This window comes from Ornithorhynchus anatinus, chromosome 21 (assembly GCF_004115215.2).
Source record: "Ornithorhynchus anatinus isolate Pmale09 chromosome 21, mOrnAna1.pri.v4, whole genome shotgun sequence".
NCBI classification, from domain to species: domain Eukaryota; kingdom Metazoa; phylum Chordata; class Mammalia; order Monotremata; family Ornithorhynchidae; genus Ornithorhynchus; species Ornithorhynchus anatinus.
The window spans coordinates 21,362,675-21,389,162 of record NC_041748.1 but is presented as its reverse complement, the minus strand read 5'-3'; the positions used below and the strand labels follow the sequence as shown (position 1 = coordinate 21,389,162).

The 26,488-nt window shown below is 49.3% G+C and overlaps 1 protein-coding gene across 3 annotated transcripts; it reads left to right on the top strand.

Moving 5' to 3' along the window:
• Positions 1-72: 72 nt before the first annotated feature.
• On the top strand, positions 73-26,050 carry LOC100091860 (trichoplein keratin filament binding). Of its 3 annotated transcripts, none has more exons than XM_029049470.2 (13): positions 73-273; positions 10,555-10,745; positions 11,296-11,506; positions 12,277-12,333; positions 16,544-16,612; positions 18,091-18,264; positions 18,820-18,932; positions 19,430-19,496; positions 20,558-20,730; positions 21,177-21,258; positions 23,695-23,880; positions 24,300-24,443; positions 25,928-26,050. In XM_029049470.2, exons 2-13 carry the CDS (start codon positions 10,555-10,557, stop codon positions 25,958-25,960), a joined length of 1,500 nt encoding a protein of 499 aa, XP_028905303.1. In that variant the 5' UTR covers positions 73-273; the 3' UTR covers positions 25,961-26,050. The 3 variants fall into 3 exon arrangements, with proteins under 3 accessions (XP_028905303.1, XP_028905304.1, XP_039771027.1); XM_029049471.2 differs by lacking the exon at positions 73-273 and adding an exon at positions 6,550-6,631; XM_039915093.1 differs by lacking the exons at positions 73-273; positions 12,277-12,333 and adding an exon at positions 6,551-6,631.
• The last annotated feature ends 438 nt before the right edge of the window (positions 26,051-26,488 follow it).

Genomic DNA, 26,488 nt, shown 5'->3' with positions numbered 1-26,488 from the left:
AATTAGACTTCAACAGATGGAGATTGTTAGGTCACAGAGGGACACGAGAAGAGCTCATTTTTGTGTCCGCCTCTGCCTTCACCAGACGCCTCACGCAGTCTGTGGGGGCCCGGACCCTGAAGAAACCGGATTTCAACGGCCGGAGGAATGGTCGAACGGCTGCAGATTGTTAGGTCATAGAGGGACGCGAGGGTAGCTAATTTTTGTGTCCGCCACGCGCGGTTTGGGAGGGCCCAGACCCTGAAGGAATCAGACTTCACTCGAGAGAAGAAGGTGAGATCCCCCAGGGGTAGAGTGTGGGAGGACTGACAAGGGAAGGAAAGGAGAAATGGTTAAAAATAATTTAATTAAATAATTAAATGATAAATTGAAATAATTACATTAAAAAGAAAGTGGAAAGGGACGGAGTGACTCCGCCACCCTTAGCTTCAAAGATCCTGGGGGGCGGGAGGGTTTAGTCTGTCCCGTCCACTGCTCTCGGGGTCACTCAAGAGTCTGGTTAAAGGCTCTGAACCCCAAGAACTGCCTTCGACCTTTAAATTAGGAATTAATCACCTCCCCTAGAAACCCTTCCAAGCCTCTAGTAGAGGGACTTCAATGATTAATTAATCTATCAGTGGTATTTATGTACATTCCCTAACCCTTAGTACAGTGCTCTGCACACAGTAAGCACTCAATATATACGACTGAATGAATGAATTGAATGCTTACCTTTTTTTTAAATGGCATTAAGCGCTTACTATGTGCCAGGCACTGTACTAAGCACTGGGGTAGATGTAAGATAATCAGGTGGGACACAGTCCCTGTCCCATATGGGGCTCACAGTCACAGAAAAGGGAAATGACTTGCCCAAGGTTACACAGCAGATGTAATAATAATGTTGGTATTTGTTAAGCGCTTACTTTGTGTCGAGCACTGTTCTAAGCGCTGGGGTAGATACAAGATAATCAGGTTGTCCCACGTGAGGGTCACAGTTTAATCCCCATTTTACAGATGAGGTAACTGAGGCACAGAAAAGTGAAGTGACTTGCCCAACGTCACACAGCTGACAAGTGGCGGGGCCGGAATTAGAACCCATGACTTCTGACTCCCACTCTTTCCACTAAGCCACGCTGCTTACTGGGTGCAGAGCACTGTACCGAGCACTTCATTCAATTGCATTTATTAAGCACTTACTGGGTGAAGAGCAGTGTACTAAGCACTTGGGGAAAGTCCAATACAACAAGAAACACTTGGGAAATTATAATGCGATATCACTATTATTATAATGCTATTTGTTAAGTACTTACTATGTGCCAAGCATTCTGCTAAGTGCTGGGGTAGATCGTCAGCAGCAGCAATGGTATTTATTGAGCGCTTACTGTGTTCAGGGCACTGTACTAAGTACAACATCCCCTTGATTCTATTTATTGCTATTATTCTTGTCTGTCCGTCTCCCCCGATTAGCCTGTAAACCCGTCAAAGGGCAGGGACTGTATCTGTTACCGGTTTGTCCATTCCAAGCGCTTAGTACAGTGCTCTGCACATAGTAAGCGCTCAATAAATAATACTGAATGAATTGAAAAGAGTTAGAAATACCACCGATTGATCCATCGAACTGGAGCAAACGAAATCAGCTTCCAAGGGAATGAAATAGCTCTTGGATTCGATTCCTTACCTCCTTCCTCCAGCTTGGCTTCTAATCCCAGCTCCTCCAGCGGTCTGACGCGTGACCTTGGACAAGTCACTTGACTTCCTCTGGGCCTCAGTTACCTCAGCTGTAAAATGGAGTTGAGACTCGGAATTGGTGCGTGACTTTACACGGTCAGTGAGAGGCATACATGATTCAGACTCTCAATTTAATAAATTCACACATCACACCTCGGGAGGTGATTAGCGGAAGACCCCCCCGACACTTTTTCGGTACAATAGGCGCCTCCCGCCCTCATGTTGGCATTTCAGTCACTCACATAGGCATCCTGATTCTCAGGTAAGGTCATCTTAGGCGCCAGAGCTTGTTGTTCGCAGAGGTCAGCAGGAAAATTTAGCAGTTACCCAGGATTTTCTAACCCAGAAGGTACTTTTCACAATGGCGTTTTGAAAGTTCTTTTCCTTGCTCCTCAAAACGGCAGTTAACGTCTGCTAAGCCTATGATTCCCCAGAGTGGTGGAGCCTCAGCTCAATTATTGCAAGCTTGGCTTAGTGGAAAGAGCCCGGGCTTGGGAGTCAGAGGTCATGGGTTCGAATCCAGGCTCTGCCACTTGGCAGCTGTGTGACTTTGGGCAAGTCACTTCACTTCGCGGTGCCTCAGTTACCTCATCTGTAAAATGGGGATTAACTGTGAGTCTCACGTGGGACAATATGATTACCCTGTATCTCCCCCAGCGCTTAGAACAGTGTTCTGCACATAGTAAGCGCTTAAATATCAACATTATTATTATACACATAATCAATTCAGACCCTGTCCGTGTCCTGCATGGGGCTCCTCTAATAATCAATCAATGTTTTCTTATCGAGAGATTACTATGTGCAGAGCACTGTCCGAAGCGCTTTGGGAGAGTACAGTATAATAAAATTAGCAGACACGTTCCCCGCCCAAAACTAGGTTACCGTCTATGGGAACGGGAGACAGTCGTTAATATGAATAATTCATTTATAATATATAATTTAAAGATATGTACATAAGTGCCTTGGGGCTGGGGCGAATATCAAATGTCCAAAGGTCACGGATCCGCGCGCAGAGACGACGCAGAAGGGAGACCCTGCAGGGGGAAAGAGGGCCTAATCAGCGGAAGGAAATTTGGGAAATAAGGAAAAAAATGAGAATCTGTATTATACCCAGGGCAGAGAATGGAAAAGGAGAATTGTTTCAGTGAACTTTATGCTTTCTGTAGCCCTCGGCTGGTCTGAGTTTATTTCCTTTATATTGGCTTAGCTGAGATCCTCTCTTGGCAGAATTTGTCTTTGTCTTCTATTCATCTCTTTGTTTGCTGCTACTTAATTAGGTGGGTCAAAAGTTCATGCAATTAGTAGCCCTGGACTCATTAGTATTTTTGCTGCTGATTAATTTCAAGTCTTTGTTTTAGAATCTGTTGGCTGGAAAAGACTACGGATCTGATGTGTAAAAAGCCAGATCATTTCGAGCCAATCTATTCCTCTGGGCTAACAATAATAACCATAATAATAATGGTATTTGGTGAGTGCTTACTATGCGACAGGCACTGTACTAAGCGCTGGGGTAGACACGGGATAATTGGGTCGGGCACAGTCCCTGTCCCACATGGGGCTCCCGGTCTCAATCCCCATTTTACAGATGAGGTAACCGAGGTTCGGAGGAGTGAAGAAACTTGCTCGAGGTCACACGGTGGACACGTGGCAGAGCGGGGATTAGAACCCATGACCTTCTGATTCCCAGGCCCAGACTCTAGCCACGAGGCCATGCTTCACTTTTGATTAGGGCTGAGGAGGTGTTAAAAAACACAAAAACTAAAACCGGGATCATAAAGCCAAGATGTTTATCCTGGAGTTTGAGGTCAGGTGTATCGTGAGCTGGCAAAATTTTTATGATAAATATTCCAGTGAAGATGAGACAGAGGACCTGGGTTCTAATCCCTGCTCCACTGCCTATCTGCCCTGTGACCTTGGACAAGTCACTTCATTTCTCTGATGCCTCAGTTACCTCATCTGTAAAGTGGGAATTAAAGCTCTGAGCCCCATGTGGGACCTGGACTGTTTCCAACCTGTATTTAGTACAGTGCTTAGCGTGTACCATCAAAAAAAGAGAATATACAAGGGCAGTAATGGATTCAGAACTGTTTCTTCGGGGCCTATGGAGGAACTGTGAAGTGGCCTCCAAGCAAAGATTGGCTTGCAAAGTTCAGGTTCATTCATTCATTTTTCATATTTATTAAGCACTTACTGGGGGCAGAGCACTGTACTAAGCACTTGGAAAAATACAATATAACAATATTCAAGTGCTGAAACCTGGCCACTCCATATGCACTGTCAATTTCCTAGACTAGTGGATTGAGGGCAGGAATTGTGTCTACCCACTCCACTGTACTGCAATCTCCAGGAGTTTAGAACAGGACATAGCGTTCAGTAAGTATCATTGATTGACTGGGCACCACGTTGGGAAATTTCAAGAGTTAGCGATCCCCTTGAGGGCCAGGGACTGTGTCTAATTCTTCTCAAATTTCCATTACAGTGCTCTGCACGCAGTTAAGCGCTCAATAAGTACCATAGATGGACTGACTGATTCGTTTTCCAAGGTTTAGTTCTGTGCTGTGCATACTTTAGGTGCTCACTAAATACTATTATCAGTAAAATCTAAGCTGGTTGTGGGCAGGGAATGTGTCTGTTTATTGTTATATTGTCCTCTCCCAGGCGCTTGGTACAGCGTTCTGCACACAGTAAGCGCTCAATAAATAGGACTGAAAGACAGTTTTCCCGCCAAACCCTACGCTGGTTTAGAAGCTGCCCCCTGGTGACAAAGGAGAAAGTGCAAGATCCATGGCTCCTTGCTCCACCCAGGCTACCAGTGCTTAATAATAATAATAATAATATTTGTTAAACTTCAATAGTATTTATTGAGCGCTTACTATATGCAGAGCACTGTACTAAGCGCTTGGAATGTACAATTCGGCAACAGATAGCGACAATCCCTGCCCAGGGATGGGCTTACAGTCTAAATAATAATAATAATGTTGATATTTGTTAAGCACTTACTATGCGCAGAGCACTGTTCTAAGCGCTGGGGTAGATGCAGGGTCATCAGGTTGTCCCACGTGAGGCTCACAGTCTTCATCCCCATTTTACCGATGAGGGAACTGAGGCCCAGAGAAGTGAAGTGACTTGCCCATAATCACACAGCTGACAAGCGGCAGAGCAGGGATTCGAACCCATGATCTCTGACTCCCAAGCCTGGGCTCTTTCCACTGAGCCATGCTGCTTCTCGAAACACTTACTATGTGCCAAGTAGTCTTACTTGTTCCAAGTAGTCTTGGAAATTGATGGATCCTGGATCTGGTCCTGAGGGATACAAGTCTTTCAATCAATCACTCACTCAATAATAATAATAATAATAATATTGGTATTTGTTAAGCACTTACTATGTGCAGAGCACTGTTCTAAGCGCTGGGGGAGATACAGGGTAATCAGGTTGTTCCTCGTGAGGCTCACAGTCTTCATCCCCATTTTACAGATGAGGGAACTGAGGCACAGAGAAGTGAAGTGACTTGCCCACAGTCACACGGCTGCCAAGTGGCAGAGTCTGGATTCGAACCCATGAATTCTGCCTCCCGAGCCCATGCTCTTTCCATTGAGCTATGCTGCTTCTCTAATAATAATAGTAACAGTACTTGTTAAGGGCTTTTACTATGTGTCAAACATTGTTCTAAGCGCTGGGGTAGATAATGAAAATAACAATAATAATGATGGTATTGTGATGGTATCGGTATTATTTTATTTCTGAGCACTGGGGTCGATAGTAAAAATACCAATAATAATGCCGGTATTGTGATGTATTGGTATTATTTTATTTCTAAACACTGGGATAGCCGGGTTCAGTCCCTGACCCACGTGGGCTTCACAGTTGTAACCTTCATTTTACAGAGGCCCAGAGAAGTGAAGTGACTTGCCTAAGGTCACACAGCAGACAAGTGGAGGAACTGGGATTCGAACCCATGACCTCTGACTCCCAAGCCGATGCTCTATCCACTATGTCACGCTGCTTCCTAATAAGTACAATTAAATCAATGAATGATTCAGTGAATTCTCTAGGCCTCAGGGAATTAAATAACTCTTCTCCCTCCCTCACTGACTGTAAAACCCCTGTGGAACTCTCACCATAATAATAATTATGGTATTTGTTATAAGTGGCGGAATTTTTTAAGTTTCTCATCCTGGCTCCGCCACTACATGAGAAGCAGCGTGGCTCAGTGGAAAGAACCTGGGCTTGGGAGTCAGAGGTCATGGGTTCGAATCCTGGCTCTGCCACTCGTCAGTTGTGTGACTGTGGGCAAGTCACTTCACTTCTCTGGGCCTCAGTGACCTCATCTGTAAAATGGGGATTAACTGTGAGCCTCACATGGGACAACCTGATTACCCTGTATCTACCCAGCGCTTAGAACAGTGCTTTGCACATAGTAAGCGCTTAACAAAATACCAACATTATTATTATTATGAAATACGAATTATTATTAAATATGAATTTAAATTATTAAATGCATGAATGCATGAATGACACTGTGGCACCCCACGAGGGACAGGGCCTGTGTCCAATCCTATTTACTTGTGCCCACCCCAGCGCTTAGTACAGTGTCTGGCACATAGTACGCGCTTAACAAATGCCATTATTATTATTATTTTTAAAAAGGAAGCGAAAAATGGGATCCCACGGAGGCCCAAGGCCTCTCTCCTCAGGAAAATGGGGCGGGGGGGGAAGAGAGGGAGAGCGCGACGCACGTGACGTAATAGCGTCTGAGCTTACGTACCCCCCGCCCCCTTACGTCACGTAAAAAAAATCGCTTCTGTGAGCGATATGTCCCTCCCGGGGGTCCGTAGCGTCCTGGCCCCGCCCCTCCGTTTCTATGGTTACGGGCCTGGCGCGGGAGGCTTCAGAAGGAGGAAGGCGGAGGGGCCGTTCGATGCGGTGAGTCTCCCGCATCCACCTCCATCCTCCTCTCTGGGCTGCTTTTTCTCCTCAGTTTTCAGCGCCCTTCCCTCATCGGCCTCCCCGCTTTCCTTCCATCCCCTCATTTTACTTTTTACCCGCTTTAATTCCCCCCATTTCATTCATCCATCGGGGGCTATTTATTGAGCGCTTACTGTGGGCAGAACACTGCGCAGAGCGCTTGGAAGGGACAATTGGGCAACAGAGAGAGACCATCCCCGCCCAAAGACGGGATCATAATCTAAAAGGGGGAGGCAGACAGCAAAACAAAGCAAGGAGTCAGGTATCAAGATAAATAAAATCATAGTTTTAGACACATCATTAATAAAATAGAGAAATAATATCTACAAATATACACAAGTCTCAGGAGACCAGTAGCAGCTCCCTTTATTTTTTTTTAGGGTATATAGGAGGGTACTATGTGCCAGGCACTATCCTGAGCCCTGAGATAATATTAATAATGATGGGATTTGTTAAGCGCCTAGTATGTGCCAGGCACTATAATAATAATAATAATAATAATAATGGTATTTGTCAAGTGCTTACTATGTGCCAAGCATTGTAATAAAAATAATGATGGTGTTTGTCAAGCGCTTACTATGTGCCAAGCACTGTAATTATAATAATAATGATGGTATTTGTTAGCGCCTAGTATGTGCCAGACACTAATTATAATGATGGTATTTGTCAAGCGCTTACTATGTGCCAGGCACTGTAATAATATAATAATAATGGTATTTGTTAAGCGCCTAGTATTATCAGACACTGTAATAATAATAATAATACTGATGGTGGTAGTTGTCAGGCGCTTACCATGTGCAAAGCATTGTGATAATAATAATAATGATGGTATTTGTTAAGCACTTACTATGTGCCAAGCACTGTAGTAATAATAGTAATGATGGTATTTGTCAAGCACTTACTATGTGCCAAGCGCTGTAATAATAATAATGATGAGGGTATTTGTCAAGCGCTTACTATAGGCCAGACACTGTAATAATAATAATAATGATGATGAGGGTATTTGTCAAGCGCTTACTATAGGTCAGACACTGTAATAATAATAATAATGATGATGAGGGTATTTGTCAAGCGCTTACTATAGGCCAGACACTGTAATAATAATAATAATGATAATGATGAGGGTATTTGTCAGGCGCTTGCTATAGGCCAGACACTGTAATAATAATAATAATGATAATGATGAGGGTATTTGTCAAGCGCTTACTATATGCCAGACACTGTAATAATAATAATAATGATGAGGGTATATGTCAAGCGCTTACTATGTGCCAAGCACTGTTTCAAGCCCTGGGGGAGATAGAAAGTGATCAGGTTGTCGCAGGTGGGGCTCACAATCTTAATCCCCATTTTCCAGATGAGGTAACTGAGGCACAGAGAAGCGAAGTGACTTGCCCAAAGTCACCCAGCTGACAAGCAGCAGAGCTGGGATTAGAACCCACGACCTCTGATTCCCAAGCCCGGGCTCTTTCCACTGGGCCACCCCGCTTCTCTAAGCCATGCTTCTGTACTAAGCGCTGGGGAGGATACCAGCAATGGGGTAATATTCATTCACTCAGTTGTATTTATTGAGGGTTTACTGTGTGCGGAACACTGTACTAAGCGCTTGGAAAGTACAATTTGGCAACAGAGACAATTCCTATTGTCACCTCCTCTAGGAGGCTTCCCAGACTGAGCCCCCTCTTCCCTCTGCTCCCCCTCCTTTCCTCCACCCTCTGCTCTTCCCCCTTCCCCTCAGCACTGTGCTCATTTGTGTATATTATTTATTGCCCTATTAATTTTGTTAATGAGGGGTACATCTCCTTGATTCTATTTATCTTGATGATGTGGTCTTGTTTTTGTTTTGTTCTGTTTTGCTCTGCCGTCTGTCTCCCCCGTTTAGACTGTGAGCCCCTCATTGGGCAGGGATGGGCTCTATCTATTGCCGAATTGTCCATTCCAAGTGCTTAGTACAGTGCTCTGCACATAGTAAGCGCTCAATAAATACTATTGAATGAATTCCTATTCATTTCATTCATTCCTACGCAACAATGAGCTCACAGTCTAGAAGCAGCGTGGCTCAGTGGAAAGAGCACGGGCTTGGGAGTCAGAGGTCATGGGTTTGAATCCCGGCTCTGCCACTTGGCAGCTGTGTGACTGTGGGCAAATCACTTAACTGCTCTTTGCCTCAGTTTCCTCATCTGTAAAATGGGGATTAACTGTGAGCCTCACGTGGGACAACCTGATTACCCTGTATCTACCCCAGCGCTTAGAACAGTGCTCTGCACATAGTAAGCGCTTAACAAATACCAACATTATTAGAATGGGGGAGACAGACAACGAAACAAGTAGACAAGCAACAATATAAATAAATAGAATTAGAGATATATACACATCATTAATAAAATAAGATATTATGTACACATACACAATAATGTATATTGTAATATAATAATAATGGTGTTTGTTAAGCATTTACTATGTGTCAGACGTACTAAGCACTGGGGTGCGTAAAATCAATAGGACAGCCCCTTGTCCCATGAGCTCACAGTCTCAATCCCCATTTTACAGATGAGGGAACTGAGACCCAGAGAAGGGAAGTGACTTGCTCGATGTCGCACAGCAGACAGGTGGCAGAGGTGGGATTAGAACCCTTGACCTTCTGACTCCCAGGTCCGGGCTCTAGCCACTACGCAGAACTGCTTCCCCAAGATGGATAAGGTAGATCCAAGCTAATCGGGGGGACACAGCCGTGCCCCATATGGGACTCCCAGTTTTAGTCCCCATTTTCCTGATTCAATCAGCGTATTTATTGAGCGCTTACTGTGTGCAGAGCACTGTACTAAGTGCTTAGAAAGTACAGTTCAACAACAGAGACAGTCCCTACCCAACAGCGGGCTCACAGTCTGATGAGGGCACTGAGGCCCAGAGAAGTGAAGCGTTAAGGTCCCACAGCAGACAGGGCGGCTTAGCGGCTAGAGCCCGGTCTGGGAGTCAGAGGACCTGGGTTCTAATCCTGGCTCCACCGCATGTCTGCTGTGTGAAGTTAGGCAAGTTACTTCACTTCTCTGTACCTCAGTTACCTGTAAAATGGGGAAGAAGTGTGTGATCCCCATGTGGGACAGGGACTGTGTCCAATCTGATGAATTTATGTCTACCCCAGTGCTTAGAACAGTGCCTGACACACATTAAGAACTTAAATACTGTTATTATTATAATTAATAATAATGTTGGTATTTGTTAAGCACTTACTCTGTGCAGAGCACTGTTCTATGCGCTGGGGTAGATACAGGGTCATCAGGTTGTCCCTCGTGAGGCTCACAGTTAATCCCCATTTTACAGCTGAGGTAATTGAGGCACAGAGAAGTGAAGTGACTCGCCCACAGTCACACAGCCGACAAGTGGCAGACCCGCGATTCGAACCCATGACCTCTGACTCCTAAGCCAGGCTCCTTCCACTGAGCCATGCTACTTCTCAATTAACTAGTCTACCCTGGTGCTTAGAACAGTGTCTGGCACACCTTAAGCATTTAACAAATACCACAACTATGACTATCATTATTATCGTAATTACTTGTATCTATCCCAGTTGTAATTACTTGTATCTACCCCGTGCTTAGAACAGTTCCTGGCACACAGTAAGCACTTAACAAATAACACTATTATTAGTAGCAATAATATTAACTCATGCCTACCCCAGTGCTTAGAGCAGTGCTGGGCATATAGTAAGCGCTTAACAGGTCCCGTTATTATCATTATTATTACTATTAAGTGGCCCAAGAATCGGGGCCCTCGGGCTCTCCCCGCTAGGCCACGCCGCTTCTTGGCAGACTTCCCCGGTTAAGGTTTTGCGACGTGGGCGAATCATTCCATTTTTCCTGTCGGTCTTCGTCGCGGCCCAGATGGCCCTGCCTACGCTCCCGTTCTGCTGGGAAAACCACGGCCGGGCGCTCCAGCGCCAGATCCTGCGCCGCCGTGATCAGGAGGCCTGCTTTCGGCGCCAGTGGGATGCCAACAGTCGCTACTTCAGAGTCTCCGACATCTTCAGCACGAAGCAGGCCCAGTGGAGCTCTCGGCGCTCTTATCAGCAGAGGTAACCACCCGGGGGGCGGGGGCAGCGGCCGGGTAGACGACAACACGTGGCTGTCGCCCTCGGCTACGCGATGAGCGCCTCGAGGACGGGGATTGTGTCTGCTGATTGTGTCGCACTCTCTAGACTGTAAGCTTGTTGTCAGTAGGGGAATGTGTCCACCAACTCTGATGTATAGGCTCCCCTCTCGGTGGGACCTCCATTTTCTTATGAGATGTGGCGTGGCTTAGTTGCTAGAGTATGGGCTTGAGAGTCAGAAGGACCTGGGTTCTAATCCCGGCTCCGCCACGCATCTGCTGTGTGACCTTGGTCAAGTCACTTCACTTCTCTCGGCCTCAGCGACCTCATCTGCAAAATGGGGATTAAAAGTGTGAACCCCGTGTGGGACTGTGTCCAACCTGACGATAGCTTATCGACCCCAGCGCTTTGTGCAGTTTTTGGTGCATACTAAGTGCTTTACAAATCCCACGATTCTTCTTCGTATTGTTAGTGTTAAAGAATGATGCCTCTGATCTTTGGTAACCTGTTTTTTATTTTTTTGTCTGCTGGGTAGCATGGATGCATATCATCGTCAGAAGCTGAAGGCGGAAGAGATGAAAAACTTGGAAGACCGAAGGGAGCGTCTTCATAAACTTTTGCTTCAGGAACAGGAACTCTTAACAGAAGAAATGAAAGAGCTGAGGTTAAATCTTGAATCACGCGAACACCAAATCAGGGAGAGAAGTGAGAATTTGAAATCCGCAAGGGAAGAACGGAGGAAGATGGTATCTAATTGTAGATTTTTATTTTCCCTTTTGTGGAATAGCTAGCCTAGGCGGTCGGGGGGAGCTGTCCTTTAGGTCTGAGCTTGACGGAGTCCCGGGGTCCTAGGCCTGATTGACAACTGCCGGCATCCCAAGAGTCTCTACTGCCCCGGTGACACTCCCTGTTTGCCCCATTTAAGTCTGTTCCCAGGGCAGTGAGACTGCTCTGTTATGTTGAGTAGCGATCTCTTTTTTTCTCTCCCTCTCTCTCTTCCTCCTCCTCTTCCTTCTCTTCTTCTTCTCCTCCTCCTCCTCCCCTCTCCTTCTCCTCCTCCATTTTTCTCCTCCTCTCTCCTCCTCCTCCTTTTCCTCTTCTCCTCTTCCTCCTCTCTTCTCCTCTTCATCCTCCTCCTCTCTTCTCCTTTTTATCCTCATCCTCCAACTGGATTCATCTTCCAAGAACCTCGACCGGCCTTCCGGAAGAAAGCCAACTGTTCATTCAGAGCACCGCTCTCTCCCCATCTCCCAAGCAGGCGGTTTCCCCCACGGTGCCGAGAGTCGCAGGCAGATTCCCTGGGGGAGTTTTTTGGACGGCGACGGCAGCAGAAGGGCGGGGGCCCTAATTTAGACCATTGAAGGGATCGGCAGAGCGGGAAATGGTCGAGGCCGGAGGCCACCCCTCCGGTCCCACCCGGCCACCTTTCGGTCCCGATGGCCGCCTCTGGCTCGGCCGAGCCGCGGGTGACCCCCGGAGTCTGCGGCGTGCTTCACTCTTTTTGTTTTGTCGCCAGGTGGCCGACCAGCTTTTGTATGAACACTGGAAAAAGAACAACCCCAAACTGCGAGAGGTGAAAGCGGACAGGCTTGAATGTTGTCTTTCCTGAGTCGGCCTCCCGCGTTCGTTCTTATCTACCTTGAGCTGACGGCAGTCAACCGATCGATCGTATTTATCGAGCGCTTACACGCGTTCGTTCGTGCCTCCTCTTGAGCCGACGGCAATCGATCGATCGTATTTATTGAGCCCTTACGCTGTGCGGGCCGCTGCACTGAGCGCTTTCTGGAGCTGGCTTAGATCGTAGAACTGAGGGGAAATTAGAGTTGTAGCTAGGTGGATTTAAGGCCCTGGTTCCAGGTTGATGAATATTGTCTGGGCAAGTTGTTCTCATAGTGTGTTTGCCGAAGAGTAGCCTCCTTTTAGGCATTACTTTGCGTACTAGAATGCCAGGCGTGTTCTCTCGTGCAGGCCTTGAATCAATTTGACTTGCCTTTGTTTCTGCCTGTTTCCCTATTTAGGTGGTTCCTACCGAGGACATTAAAACCCAGCTAAGCCTATTCCAAGATTTAGAGTCCCAGTTGGTTGCCACGTTGTCGAGCTGGAGGTCAAGTTTCAAGTGGTTGTTACCCAGTTCTTAGAACGAGAACGCTTTGGACCAAGTGTTAATTGTGATTCGTAGCCATGAGATTCTTAGGGTTCTGAGCCCAGGTCTAGGAGTCAGGAAACCTGCTTTCTAATCCCAGTTCTGCCACTTGGCTGCCGTGTGACCTTGGCCAAGTCACTTACTTCCTCTGAGCCTCACTTTCCTCCTCTGTAAAATACCTGTTTGGTCTTCCCCTTTAGTTCTGTAGCCCCTTGTAGGACAGTATAATCAGATAAGACACAGTCTCGCTTAGTACAGTGTTCTGCACACAGTAAGCGCTCAATAAATATGATTAATAATGAATGAATTAAGCACACAGTAAGTACTTAATACCACTATTATTATTATTAACATCTAAGTCGGTGAAATTGCTTCCATCTCCTGGGTTGGAAATATCCCACAGGCGGAAGGAAATGTGAGACTGCAGAGAAGAGAGGAAGATTTGGGAATCCTCCGCATAGAAGGGGTAGTTGAAGCTGTGGGAGCGAATGAATTCTCCCAAGGAATGGGGAGTAGATGGAAAATAGAAGGGGATCCAGAACTGAGCCTTGAGGGACCCCCATAGTTAGAGGGCGGTTGGGAGAGGAGAAGCGTTTGGAGAGATTGAGTCAGCAGAGGACAGGGGCGGTGAAGTCAAGTTTAGATAATATTTCCAGGAGAAGCGGGTGGTCGACAGTGCTGAAGGCAGCTGAGAGGTCGAGAAGGATTAGGATGGAATAGAGGCCGTCGGAATCACCAATAAAGAGATCATTGGTGACCTCGGAGAGGGCAGTTTCTGTAGAATGAAGGGAACGGAAGCCAGATTGGAGCGGATCAAGGAGAGGAACTTGAGAGAGCGGTCGTAGGCAACTGGCTCAAGGAATTTGGAGGGGAATGGTGGAGGGAGACGGGGTGATACCTGGAGGGAGTCTTGGGGGTCAAGCGAGAGGTTTTGTTTTTAGAATAGGGGAGACATGAGCATGTTTGAAAATAGTGGGGAAGGAGCTCCTGGAAAGCGAGTGGTTGAAGATGGCGGTCCGTGAGCGGGCACTGTTTTGGTATGGTGTGAAGATTTGGAGTGCAGGTTTTGAGAGGAGGTGGGCTTCTCTTCAGATTCTGCCGGGAAGGATGGGAGAGTCAAAGAGGGGATTGGAGGAGCGAAGGATTGGAGAAGAGCTGGGGAGATTTTAGGAAGATAATAATAATTATGTATTTGTTAAGCGCTTACTTTGTGCCAGGCACTGTTCTAAGCTCTGGGGTAGATAAAAGGGAATCGGGGTGGACACAGTTCCTCCCACACTAGGCTCACAGTCTCAATCCCCATTTTATAGATAGGGTAACTGAGGCCTGGAGGAGTGAAATGATTTGCCCAAGGTCACACAGCAGAGCTGGGATTAAAACCCATGACCTTCTGAGTCCCAGGCCCGGGCTCTGACCACTACGCCATGCTGCTTCCTATCGTACTCGCTGGTTTTAATTTTATCGACGAAGTACGGGGCCAGGTCATTGGGGGCAGAAAGTGGAGGGTTGAGGGACAGGCGGTTTGAGGAGGGAGTTAAAAATCTGAAGCAGTTGGTGTTGGCAGTGAGGCAAGGGAGTCAATAAGGGTGGAGAAGTATTGTTGCCGGGCAGAGTTAAAGCAGGTAGCATGAGTTTGAGATGAAGATCAGCCAAGGGTCTGGATTTTTGCCAGCTGTACTCCGCATCTTGCGTCCAGGAGCGAAAGGAAGAGTACTGTCCAGATGATCCGAGGTTGAGGGTTGGTGGTGTGAAGTCAGCAGAGGGACAGGGGAAATGAGAGAGTTGAGTTCAGCGGAGAGGGTGATTTTGAGCGTGTGGATTTGTATGTCAAGAGAGGTGGGTTGAAAATGGAGATTAAACGGGGCCCGATGACTTGAGAAAATTGCCCGGCGGGAGTGGTTCAGAAGGATCGGAGGTTTCTGTCGGAAAACAGGACCGACTTGCAGGAAAGCGCTGTGTGGGAGAAGAGGCAGTCCAGGAGGTTGAGGAATCTCAGAGTTGGTGTCGTTAGAGACGGCAGAGTGGCTAGAGATGGCGAGAGGGCTCGGTGGGTGGGGAAGGGTGGAGCAGGAGGTCAGAGAATAGAAGGCGAGAGGGAAACGGTCAGCGGAAAGTCGTCGGGAACATCCACGGGGATACTGAAGCCCTTGAGCATCAGCGAAGGGACGGAAAAGGCAGAGATCGGGGTATCGAGAGCTATCTGCCAAGCCCTGGACTAAGTGCTGGGGTAGAGCGAAGGTCATCGGGTTCGACAGAGTCCCTGTCCCACCCGAGCCTCTCTAGACGAATCTCCTTGTGAGCAGGGAATGTGTCCACCGACTCAGTTCTATTGTCCTCTCACAAGCGCTTAGTGCAATGCTCCGCCCCCAGTAAGCGCTCAATAAAAAATCCGATTGATTGATGGGGCTCCTTGCGGCGCAGGGAACGAGGAAACGTGCAGCGTCAGGTTTGACGAGAATTGGGATCTTATTTCTCGGCAAGCCTGCTCAAGAGGGGTGCGCGGGAGAGAAGAGCGGGGACCCTCCCATGATTCGATGTGGAACTGGGGGAAGGTTGGCCAGATGCCTTGGGACCCAAGGAGTATTGAACCGACGGCCCTCCGGGGTGTCCACGCTGCGGAGGTAGTCGCCCTTACTGCCATGTGATTACTAGTAGAGCTCCACCGCTGTGTGACCTTGGCCAAGTCACTTGACTTCTCTGGGCCTCAGCGAACTCATAAAAGTCATAAAACGCAGGTGAAGACGGTGAGCCCCAGACGAGACAAGGACTGTGTCCAACCTGATTGCGTTGTATCTACCCCGGGGTTCTGTACAGTGCCTGATGTGTAGAAAGTGCTTAACAAATGCCACAATTAGTAGTAGTAGTAATAGTATTTATTGAGCGCTTCCTGAGTTCAGAACCCCAGACTAATTGCTTGGGAGAGGACACTACAACAGAGTTCAGTCAGTCGGTAGTATTCATCGAGTCCTTCCCTTGTGCAGAGTACTGTACTAAGCGCTTGGGAGGGGGCACCGCAATAAAGCTGGCACATACGTTCCCTGCCCACAGTGAGCCCGTCTTCAATCATAGGCTGATGGATTTGGTATGCCCAATGGCCCTGAGACCTGTCAATCAATTGGAGACCTGCCAATCATTCTTACCGAGAGTCTGAGTAACAGGTCTGCATTATCGGTCCGGAGGCGATGGGGCTTATGCTGCTTCTTATCAAAGCCTAACCCTCTCCATGGAGAATGATGCAGACGGAAAAGTCTTTTCAGTGGTTGATTCAGGGGTACGGAAGGATCAGGGGTCTCGGGCTGGAAACAGGACCGATTGGCAGGAAAGTGGTGGGTGGGAGAGGAGGAAGGCCAAGAGGTTGCGATCGCACAGCAGAATTTTAGACCCGGTGAGGGTAGGGATGGCAGAGTGACCGGAGATGATGAGCTAAGGAAACCATTGGTGTTGCCGGACGGTTTCACTTCAATGGAACATCTTTGAGAAGTAGATTGGAAGGGATTCGATCTCAGCCTCTCGGCCCTTCTCCTTCCTCTCTGCTTTCCTCCTGATGCGCTCCGTCCGGCCTACCTTTCGTCCCAAAGCGGGAGGGTCTGGCTTCCAACACTCCCTCTTTCTGACGACTTCCTGTTTCCCTCCCTGACAGATTGAAGCAGACCTCCACAAGAAACATATAATCAGTTCCTGGGGCGATCAGGTGGAAGGAAAAAAGCAGGTAAGCCATTGATCCGTCGGTTTCTAGGCGATCTCCTGAGAAGTTGGTGGCCTAGCGGGAAGGGCACGGGTCTGGGAGTCAGCAGGACCTGGGCTCTAATCCTGACTCTTCCATTTGTCTTCTGGGTGACCTTGGGCAAGTCACTTCACTTCTCTGGGCCTCAGTTCCTTCATCTGTAAAATGTAAAACGTACAGTGCCTGGCACCCTGTAAAAATTTAACAAATACCATTTTTCTTTTCCCAAAAAACCTCAACCAGTGCAGGGCAGATTTCGCTTTGCCATCAAACTCGTAGTAGAACAGTCAATCAATCATACTTGAGTGCTAACTGTATGCACAACACTACTAAGCGCTTGGGAGAGGACAGTAGAACAATATAACAGATACATGCTCTGTCCACAGTGTGTTTACAGTCTAGAAGGGGAGGCAGACATGAATTGAAATAAATAAGTGACAGATATGGACATGAGTGCTGTGGGGCTGGGGGAGGGCGATGAATAAAGGGAGCAAGTCAGGGAGATGCAGAAGGGAGTGGGAGAAGAGAAAAGGGGGGCTTAGGGAAGGCCTCTTGGAGGAGATGGGCCTTCAATAAGGCTTCCAACAGGGTGGGAGTCATTCTCAGATATGAAGAGGGAGGGCTTCCAGGCCAGAGCACGTCATGGGCAGGGAATGTGTCTGTTCTCCTGCTCTGTTGTCCTTTCACAAGTGCTTAGTACAGTGCTCTGCACACCGTAAGCGCTCAATAAATATGAGTGACGTGGTGAAGGGTCGGCAGTGAGATAGACGAGATGGAGGTCCAGTGAGAAGGTTGGCATTAGAGCAGCAAAGTGTGCGGGCTGGGTTGGAGTAGGAGTCGAGCGGAGTGAGGTAGGAGGGGGAAAGGACAAGCAATTGCCAATCTCTGTCCCACATGGGGCTCTCAGTCCAAGTAGTAGGAAGGAGATCAGGTATCCTATTGCATTCAGTTGTATTTATTGAGCACTTACTTTGTTCAGAGCACTTGGGAGAGGACAATACAACAATAAATGAGCACATTCCCTGCCCACAACAAGCGCACAGTCTAGAAGGGGAGACAGACATTAGTATACATAAGTGAATAAGTAAGTCAGTTATCCTATGATCCTTAAGCGCTCAGTCCAGTGCTTGGGATACAGAAAGCGCTCAGTAAGTAGCATTGAGTGATTGGGGGACACAGTGCTCCAGGTGGCCAGGGTAGAAATGTCAAAGCCCCCAGGGGGTCTCCTCTGTTGGATGTTGGGGGAGAAGGGAGCAGGGGACGGTCGGAGTGTGCCACTTCAGGTTGCCCTCATTTCTAAGAATCGACCCTTTCCGTCAAGACCGTGAGCCCCAGGGGGGACGTGGACCATTTCCAACCTCTCGTGTGTACCCCGGGGCTCAGTCACAGCGCCCGGCGCGTAGTAAGCGGGTAACAAAAACCACAAAAAAAAGGCTGATCCCATCGGTTTGGGTTTGATTTAGCAAGAAGCTTCCGAGAAGGAAGAGAACAGGCGTTTTGAGAACGAGTACGAAGCGTCCCGAGCGGAAGCGTTAAAACGGATGAAGGCGGAAGAAGCCCAGAGGCGCGCAGAGGACCAGCTGCTGGCCGAGGCTCTGCGGGACCAAATGGAAGAACTGAAACTCAGGGAGATGGAGGTAGAAGCCCTGTTCTCTCGACACGATCCCCCTGCCCACACGGTCGCCTGGAAGGGGTGGGCTGGGCGGCTGAAGACCCCTCTGGGTCTACGGGAGACGATGAAGATAAGCGGGACTGGGAGATTGGAATTCCCACCTGGCATTTTTATTATCGTGATTCATTCAAAGTGATATCTATGGTGCACAGTACGAAGCACTTGGGAGAGTCCAAAAGAAGAATAAATAGACACATTCCCAGCCCACAACGAGCCTACAGTTGACTCAATCATCCGGTCGTATTTATTGAGCACTTACCGTGTGCAGAGCACTGCGTGGAGCGCTTGGGAGAGTCCAATAGAATCATAAACAGACCCGTCCCCTGCCCTCAACGAGCTCACAGTCTAGAGGAGAAGACAGACATTGATATACCCTCATAAAAAAAAAATATATTACAGGTGTATACTTAAGTGCCGAGAGCACTTACAGACTAGAGAGATGATTCCAAATACTTATAGTATCATTATGGATACAATATTGTACATGTATCATTATTAATACTCTCCACTGTTACCTCAGGCGATGAAACTGAAGAAGGAACAGGAGAATCTTTTGAGCCAGCAGTGGGAACTGGAATCCCTCGAGGAAAACAGGAGACAGATGGAGGAATACAGGAAGAACGTTGAGCACGGGTAATGTCGGGAGCTCGGTTCCGGGCTGGGTGTTTGGAGCCCCCGCCGAGCGGTGGAAATCTGGACCCCCAAGATTCCAAGGGGATAATAATAGTAATAATAGCTGTGGTATTTTTTAAGCGCTTACTACGTGCCAGGCTCTGTACTAAGCACTGGGGTGGATACAAGCGAATCGGGTTGGACACAGTCCCTGTCCTAGGATGCGTCTCTGTCTTTTTCTGCAGCCAGGCCTAGTGGCAAGAGCACAGGCTTGGGAGTCGGAAGATGTGGGTTCCAGTCCCGGCTCCCCCGCTCACCCCCCATGTCTCCTTTGTGACCTTGGACAACTGACTTCACGTCTCTGGGCCTCAGTGACCTCATCTATAAAATGGGGGTGAAAACTCCGAGCCCCATGTGGGACAGGGACTGTGCTTGGATCTACTCCGGTGCTTAGAACAGTGCCCCGGCACGTAGTAAGCGCTTAACAGCTACCATAATTATCATCATTCTGTTCTCAGGCGCTATTTGAGACGTCAGTTCAGCGCTCAGCTCAGCAGACACAGCCAGCAGATCCAAGACGAACTGGTAAGAGGAGGCTCGAGAACCCCCGCGCAGACCATTTGCCAGGGGAAGCTGTTCCCGGTGCATTTAGGGGACGACATTTGCTGGGCTTGGGTTCATCCATCACACTGTCTGTGGAATTTGAGCACCTTTTGGGTGCAGAGCGTTTAGCAGAGAAGGATAGAGTTAGTAGTCGTTATCTGTGCCTTCACGGAGCTTCCAGTCTTCGGGGTGCAGAACGCTGTACTGAGTTCCCTCAGCCCTAAAGCGAGGATCAAGACTGTGAACCCCATGTTTGACAGAGACTGTGTCCAGCCTGGTTATCTTGTATCTGCCCAGCACTTACTACAGTGCTTTGCACATAGTAAGCCCTTAATAAATACTATTTGAAAATGGTTCTATTTACTAATAGTACTATTACGGTATTAGAGTATGCTGGTATTATAGTATGCTAATACAATGAGTATTATTTAAAAATAATACTATTTAATGCTTAAAGCGATCTCAGAGATGGGGCCCACGCCTAGTTCATCCCCTTGATTATGGTATTTGTTAAGCGCTTACTATGTGCCAAGCACCGTTCTAAGCCCTGGGGTAGACACAAGGTAATCAGGTTGTCCCACGTGGGGCTCACAGCCTTAATCCCCATTTTAATAATAATAATAATAATAATAAGGTTGGTATTTGTTAAGCGCTTACTATGTGCCGAGCACTGTTCTAAGCATTGGGGTAGACACAAGGGAATTTTACAGATGAGGTGACCGAGGCACAAAGTCACACGGCTAAGTGACGGACACAGCTTGATGTCATCTGGGTCAGTGTGCGTCATGGTGCGGGGGAAAGAATCTGAGTTCTTTCAAGTCAACCTGAAATGATATCGAGCGCTTACTATGCGCAGAGCACAGTACTAAGTGCTCGAGAAAGGACAACAGAGCAATAAACAGACCCATTCTCTGCCCACAACAAGCTTCAAGTCTAGAGGACAAAGACCCCTTAAAGAGGGCTCCTTTTCTCGCGGGCCAGCGGGGGCTTGGAAGTCCGGCGGGGGTGAATAAGAGGGAGGGTTTTGGAATGCCTCCCTGCAGGAGACGGACAAGCGGATCCTCCAGGCCCTCCTGGACAAGGAAGACGAAGAGCAACGCCTCCTGTCCGCCAGGCGGGAGCGGGCCGCCGCCGACGTGGCCTGGATGAAGCAGGTGGTCGAGGAGCAGCTGCAGCTGGAGAGGGAACGCGAAGCGGAGCTGCAGACCCTCTACCTGTGAGGACCGCCGGGCTCCCTCATTCACCTCTCTCGGCCTCGGTTCCCTCATCTGTAAAACGGGGATTGAGACCGGCATTGAGATGTGGGACAGGGACCGTGGCCAACCCGATTTGCTGGTGTCCAGTGCTTGGCGCATACTAAGCGCTTAACAGATGCCATTATTATCACTATTACTTGCACAAGGCAGACACGGCCGAGCCAGGCTCAAAACCGGGGGGGCCCTTGAGGCTCAGTCCCCTCCTGCCCCTCGGAGGCTGGAGCCCACCATCTTTCATTCATTCGCTCGTATTTATTGAGCGCTCACTGTGTGCAGAGCACTGGACTAAGCGCTTGGGCGAGTACGACACAACAGTAGACACGTTCCCTGCCCACGGCGAGCTTACAGTCTAGAGGGGGGTTACCCCGGGCCCACCGTCACCTCGACTGCCTTTCCGTCTCCCCAGGGAAGACTCCAAGCAGATGTGGCAGAAGAGAGAAGAGGAGTGGGCTCAAGAAAGACAAGCCCGAGACAAGCTGATGAACGAGGTGATTTCTCCCAGACACAGCCCAGAGTTCTGCATATCAGTCAGGCATATTTACGGAGCGCTTATTGCGTGCGGAGCGCCGGGGAGAGGACTCGATAACAGACGCGTTCCCTGCCCGTAATGACCTTACAGTCTAGAAGGGGAGACGGTGAACTTGCTGGGAGGACGAAGTGCAACCGATCAGACTGTATCCTGAAGGAGATCTCTTTCCCGGGCCTGGTTCTCGCGTTTCTCTTCAGACCGAGTTCTCCCCCTAGAGAAGCAGTGTGGCCTAGTGGAGAGAGCTCGGGCCTGGGATCCGGAGCACCCGGGTTCTAATCGTGGCTTCTCGTCTGCTGGGTGACCTTGGGCCGGTCACTTCCCGGTGCCTCAGTGACCCCGTCTCCCAAATGGAGATTCAGTATTTGCTCTCCCTCGTCAGCTGTATTTGGGACAGGCTGAGTCCAACTGGGTTACCTTGTATCATACTAACGGTGGTATTTGTTAAGTGCCTACTACGTGCCAGTCACTGTACTAAGCGCCGGGGTGGAGACAGGCAAATCACGTTGGACACAGTCCAGGTCCGACTTGGGGCTCACAGATTTAATCCCCATTTTATAGATGAGGTAACTGAGGCCTAGTGAAGTGACTTGCCCAGGGTCACAGGGTCACACAGCAGATAGGCGGCGGAGCCGGGATGAAAACCCAGGGCCTTCTGACTCCCAGGCCCAGGCTCTAGCCACTGGGCCACCCTGCTCCTCTCTTCCCTAGAGCTTAGTACATATTAAGAGCTTAACAAATACTATTATCATTATTATTATTAGTGGTAGTATTATTATTAGTAGTAGTATTCTATTTCTATTTATTGCTATTGTTCTCTTCTGTCCGTCTCCCTCGATCAGACTGTAGGCCCGTCAGAGGGCAGGGACTGTCCCTCTTTGTTACCGATTTGTCCATTCCAAGCGCTTAGTACAGTGCTCTGCACAGAGTAAGCGCTCAATAAATACTATTGAATGAATGAATGAATAGTATTATTATTATTCCCATCGAATAGCAAGCTAGGTACCGTGGCAGTGCTGCAGGCTTTTTGATCTCATTTTGAGCGGTAAGCCAGATGGTATTGCTCAGATTGAGTTTCCCTTGGGTTGTCCTCTCCCAAGCGCTTAGAACGGTGTACGGTTCTGCATACTGTAAGCGCTCAATAAATCCCATTGGCTGATTCGTGTCAATTCAGAACAAATTGCAGTGAAATCTGTGAATCTCTCTCATACCTGTAAATTTCCTATATGTAAATTATTTCTTATGCCTGTAAACGATTTATCTTAATATCTCTCTCTCCCTCTAGACTGTAAGCTCTTTGTGGGCAGGGATTGTGCCTGCCAACTGTTTAATTGTCTTCTCCCGATCACTTGGTGTACTGCGCTCCTCACTCTTGGCTTCAGAGCTCTCCTTCCCCTTGCCCCCTCTTACCTCACCTCCCTTCTCTCCTTCTCCATCCCAGCCCGCACGCTCCGCTCCTCCGCCGCCGCTCACCTCCTCACCGGGTCTCGTTCTCGCCTGTCCCGCCGTCGACCCCCCGGCCCACATCCCAGCTCTGCCACTTAGCTGTGTGACTGTGGGCAAGTCACAACTTCTCTGTGCCTCAGTTACCTCATCTGTAAAATGGGGATTAAGACTGAGCCCCACGTGGGACAACCTGATTACCCTGTATCTACCCCAGCGCTTAGAACAGTGCTCCGCATATAGTAAGCGCTTAACAAATACCAACATTATTATAATTATTATTATTATTATTATCCCACCTCTGGCGAGGAACGCCCTCCCTCCTCAAATTCGCCAGACGATCACACTTCCCCCTTTCAAAGCCCTACTGAAGGCTCATCTCCAAGAGGCCTTCCCAGGCTAAACCCCATTTTTTTCTCAACTCCTCCTCCCCTCCCCGTCTCCCCGACTCGCTTCTTTTGCTCTACCCCCCTCCCCACCCCACAGCACTTGCGTATATATGTACATATCTATAATCCTGTTTGTTTTTGTTGATGCGTGTTTACTTGTTTTCCTGACTTTCTCCCCCCTTCTAGAGTGTAAGCTCAGTGTGGGCAGGGATTGTCTCTATTGCCAAAGATTTATTTAGTAAGATTGATTACTTTCCAAGCGCTTAGTAAAGTGCTCTGCACTCAATAAATAGGATTGAATGAATGAATGAATGCTCTGCATACAGTAAGCGCTCAATCAATCTATGGAATTTATCGAGCGCTTACTATGTGCAGAGCACCGTACTAGGCTCTTGGGAGAGGACGGTGCAACAGAATTAGCAGACACGTTCCCCGCCCACAGCGAGCTTCCGGCCGATAAATAACATCGATGGCTGGCACTCGTAATGACTTGGAGCAAGGCTCGGCCTCTAGCGTCTCCGATCCGTCCTCCTAAAACGTCGTCTTCCTCTTCCCACCGGGGACAGGTCCTGGCGGGGAGGCAGCTTCAGATCCAGGAGAAGTTGGAGAAAAATCGTCGTGCCCAGGAAGAATCCCTAAAATGTCGGGAACAGCTCCTCCGGGACCTGGAAGAGGCCAAAGAGCTGACTTGGAGGGAAAAGGAGGAGGCGGCGGAACTCAAGACCGCGCGCAAACAGGAGCTCGAGGCCCAGGTACCCCAAGTGTGAGAGAGAGAGTGTGTGCGTGTCCTCTAGAATGTGCCTCCGTTGTTGCCTGTTGAGGTGTGTGCTTCGGGTCTCTGTGTCCCCCTCTTCTAGCAGGTGCCCTGTTCGCAGCCCCGACTGTGTGTGTGGGTCGTCTAGAACGTGCACCGTTGAGAGCCGGTGTGTGTGTGTGTGTCTGTTTCCACTAGAGCATGCACTGTTGTTATCCAGTTCTGCTGTGTTTTGTGTGTGTGTGTGTGTTTTCGTCCCTAGAACGTGCCCCATTTTCAGCCGGTTCTGGTCAGGGCCCCTTCCGAGAGCCGCCCCGGCCCCCGTCTCCCCCCCGGGGGTCTGTGCCCAGGGGACTCCCCTTCCCCCTCCCTCGGGGGTCTGTGCCCACCGGCCCGTTTTTTCCCGGCGGGGTCCAGGTGGCGGAGCGGAATCGTCAGAAGCAGGAGGCCTCCCTCCAGCAGCAGCACCAGGAGGAGCAGGCCAGGCTGGCCCAGCACCAGGAGGACGAGGTCCTCCAGCAGGAAGCCAAGGCCTTGAGCGACCGCGGCTACCAGCCCAAGGTACCCCCGCCGCCCGGCCGGCGCCCCGCGTCCTGACGCAGAAGGGCCCCTCGGGATCTCCTCCTACCCTGGGGCCCCGCTCACCTTCCCTCGGACCCCTCTCGCCCTCCTCCTGCCCCCCCTGCCCACCCCTCCACGGACTACCCACCTGTGTCAGTCATCCCAGGGCCGGCGGGTAGCTTTGCTCCCGGAATTGTCAAGGCCACAGGCCCGACCCCGGGCACGTGGAGAGCATGGCGTCGCTCTGCCACCCGGGCAGGAGGCCGGAGAACGGATTTCCCAGACGGGCAGCCGCTGGGTGGCAGAACAGTGCCAACCTCTGTGCGGGCCCGGGTTGGACCTGCAGTCTGGGAACCACCGGGAGCGGAGATCCTCATGGGCTAAGCTCAAGAGGGTGGGTGCCGATGCCAACCCAGGGGCAGCGTCGGGAATCTTAGAACAAATGGGCGACAATCCGTGCTATTTATTGAGCGCTTACGGTGTGCAGAGCACTCTACTAAGCGCTTGGGAGAGGACGCCCTACTCCTCTAGCACCGGCTCACTTGCTGTGCCTCGATCTCATCTATCTCGCCGCCGACCCCTCTCCCACGTCCTCCTCCTAGCCGGGAGACGGTGAGGTCATTGTGGTCAGGGAATGTGTCTGTTTATCGTTAGGTTGTACTCTCCCGAGCACTTTGTACAGTGCTTTGCACACAGTAAGCGCTCAAGAAATAAGATTGAACTCCCTCCCCTCCAAATGCATCGGACCACCCCTTTCCCCATCTTCAGTGGATTATTACGGTCACATCTCCAAGAGGCCTTCCCTGATGAAGCTGTCTTTTCCCTTCCTCGCTCTCCCTTCTGCGTCGTCTCTGCACATAGAGAAGCAGCGTGGCTCAGTGGAAAGAGCCCGGGCTTGGGAGTAAGAGGTCATGGGTTCGAATTCCGGCTCTGCCGCTTGGCAGCTGTGTGACTGTGGGCAAGTCACTTCACTTCTCTGTGCCTCAGTTGCCTCATCTGTAAAATGGGGATTAACTGTGAGCCTCACGTGGGACCTGATCACCCTGTATCTACCTCAGCGCTTAGAACAGTGCTCTGCACATAGTAAGCGCTTAACAAATACCAACATTATTATAGATCTTTGCATTTGATATTTTCCCCACTCCTGACCCCACAGTACTTATGTACCTATCTTTAAATTCTGGAGTATAAATTATTTATTCATGTTAATATCTGCCTCCCCTCTAGACTGTAAACCCGTTCCCAGCAGGGTTGTGTCTGTTAATTCTCTGGTATTTTCCTCTCCCTAGCGCTCAGTGCTCTGCACAGAGTAAACGCTTAAATGCCGTTAGCTGATTGACAGTACAAGAGAGTTGGCGGGCACGTTCCCTGCCCACATCAGGCGTACAGCAAATGAGTCGTACATCCCAGTGCCTGAGAGTTGATGGTGTGGAGTACTCAAATTTTCTCGCTTTTTCTCTCCCCCCTTTCTTCTCTCCCCTCAGCACTATGGCCGCCCCAAAACCGCCTGGTCCTGAAGCCGATCTCAAAAAGCACCTCGGCTCCCGACATCGTGATCGTCGCATCGTAAGTGGTGCCGTTAATAAACCGAGTCAGGTGTTCAGTGACTTGGGAAAAGATTTTCATTGCTGTCACCATTTTAGGACCCCTCAAGCTGTGAGTTTTTCCCCAGGGCGGCCCAGGAGGTTCGTCTGTCGACTTGGAGTAAATCTGGGGAAAAGTAGCTTGATTGATGTCATAGGACTCGGGTCCGTCCGACGGTCTGTAGAGACTGCTTAGCCGGCACGTAGTAAGCGCTTAAATGCCGTAAAAAAATATTCTGCCGGCCGCGTCTGTTTAACCGTAGCTAACGGTGCCTAAAAGCACTGAATTTAGGTGAAGGAGAGAGTTGAAATAGCAGGAAGTCACTCTCTCCTCCTTCAAAGCCTTATTGGAGGCCCCTCTCCTCCAAGAGGCCTTCCCTGACTAAGCCTTCTTTCCCTCTTCCCCCACTCCCTTCTGCGTCGCCTTCAGCTCGGATTTGACCCCTTTCTCCACCTCCCCTT

Coding starts and splice junctions, on each gene's coding strand:
- LOC100091860 (XM_029049470.2), top strand. CDS start 10,555: ATGGCCCTGCCTACGCTCCCGTTCTGCTGGGAAAACCACGGCCGGGCG. Junction 16,613..18,090: donor AGGTGGAAGGAAAAAAGCAG/GTAAGCCATTGA, acceptor GGTTTGATTTAG/CAAGAAGCTTCCGAGAAGGA. Junction 24,444..25,927: donor ACCGCGGCTACCAGCCCAAG/GTACCCCCGCCG, acceptor CTCTCCCCTCAG/CACTATGGCCGCCCCAAAAC.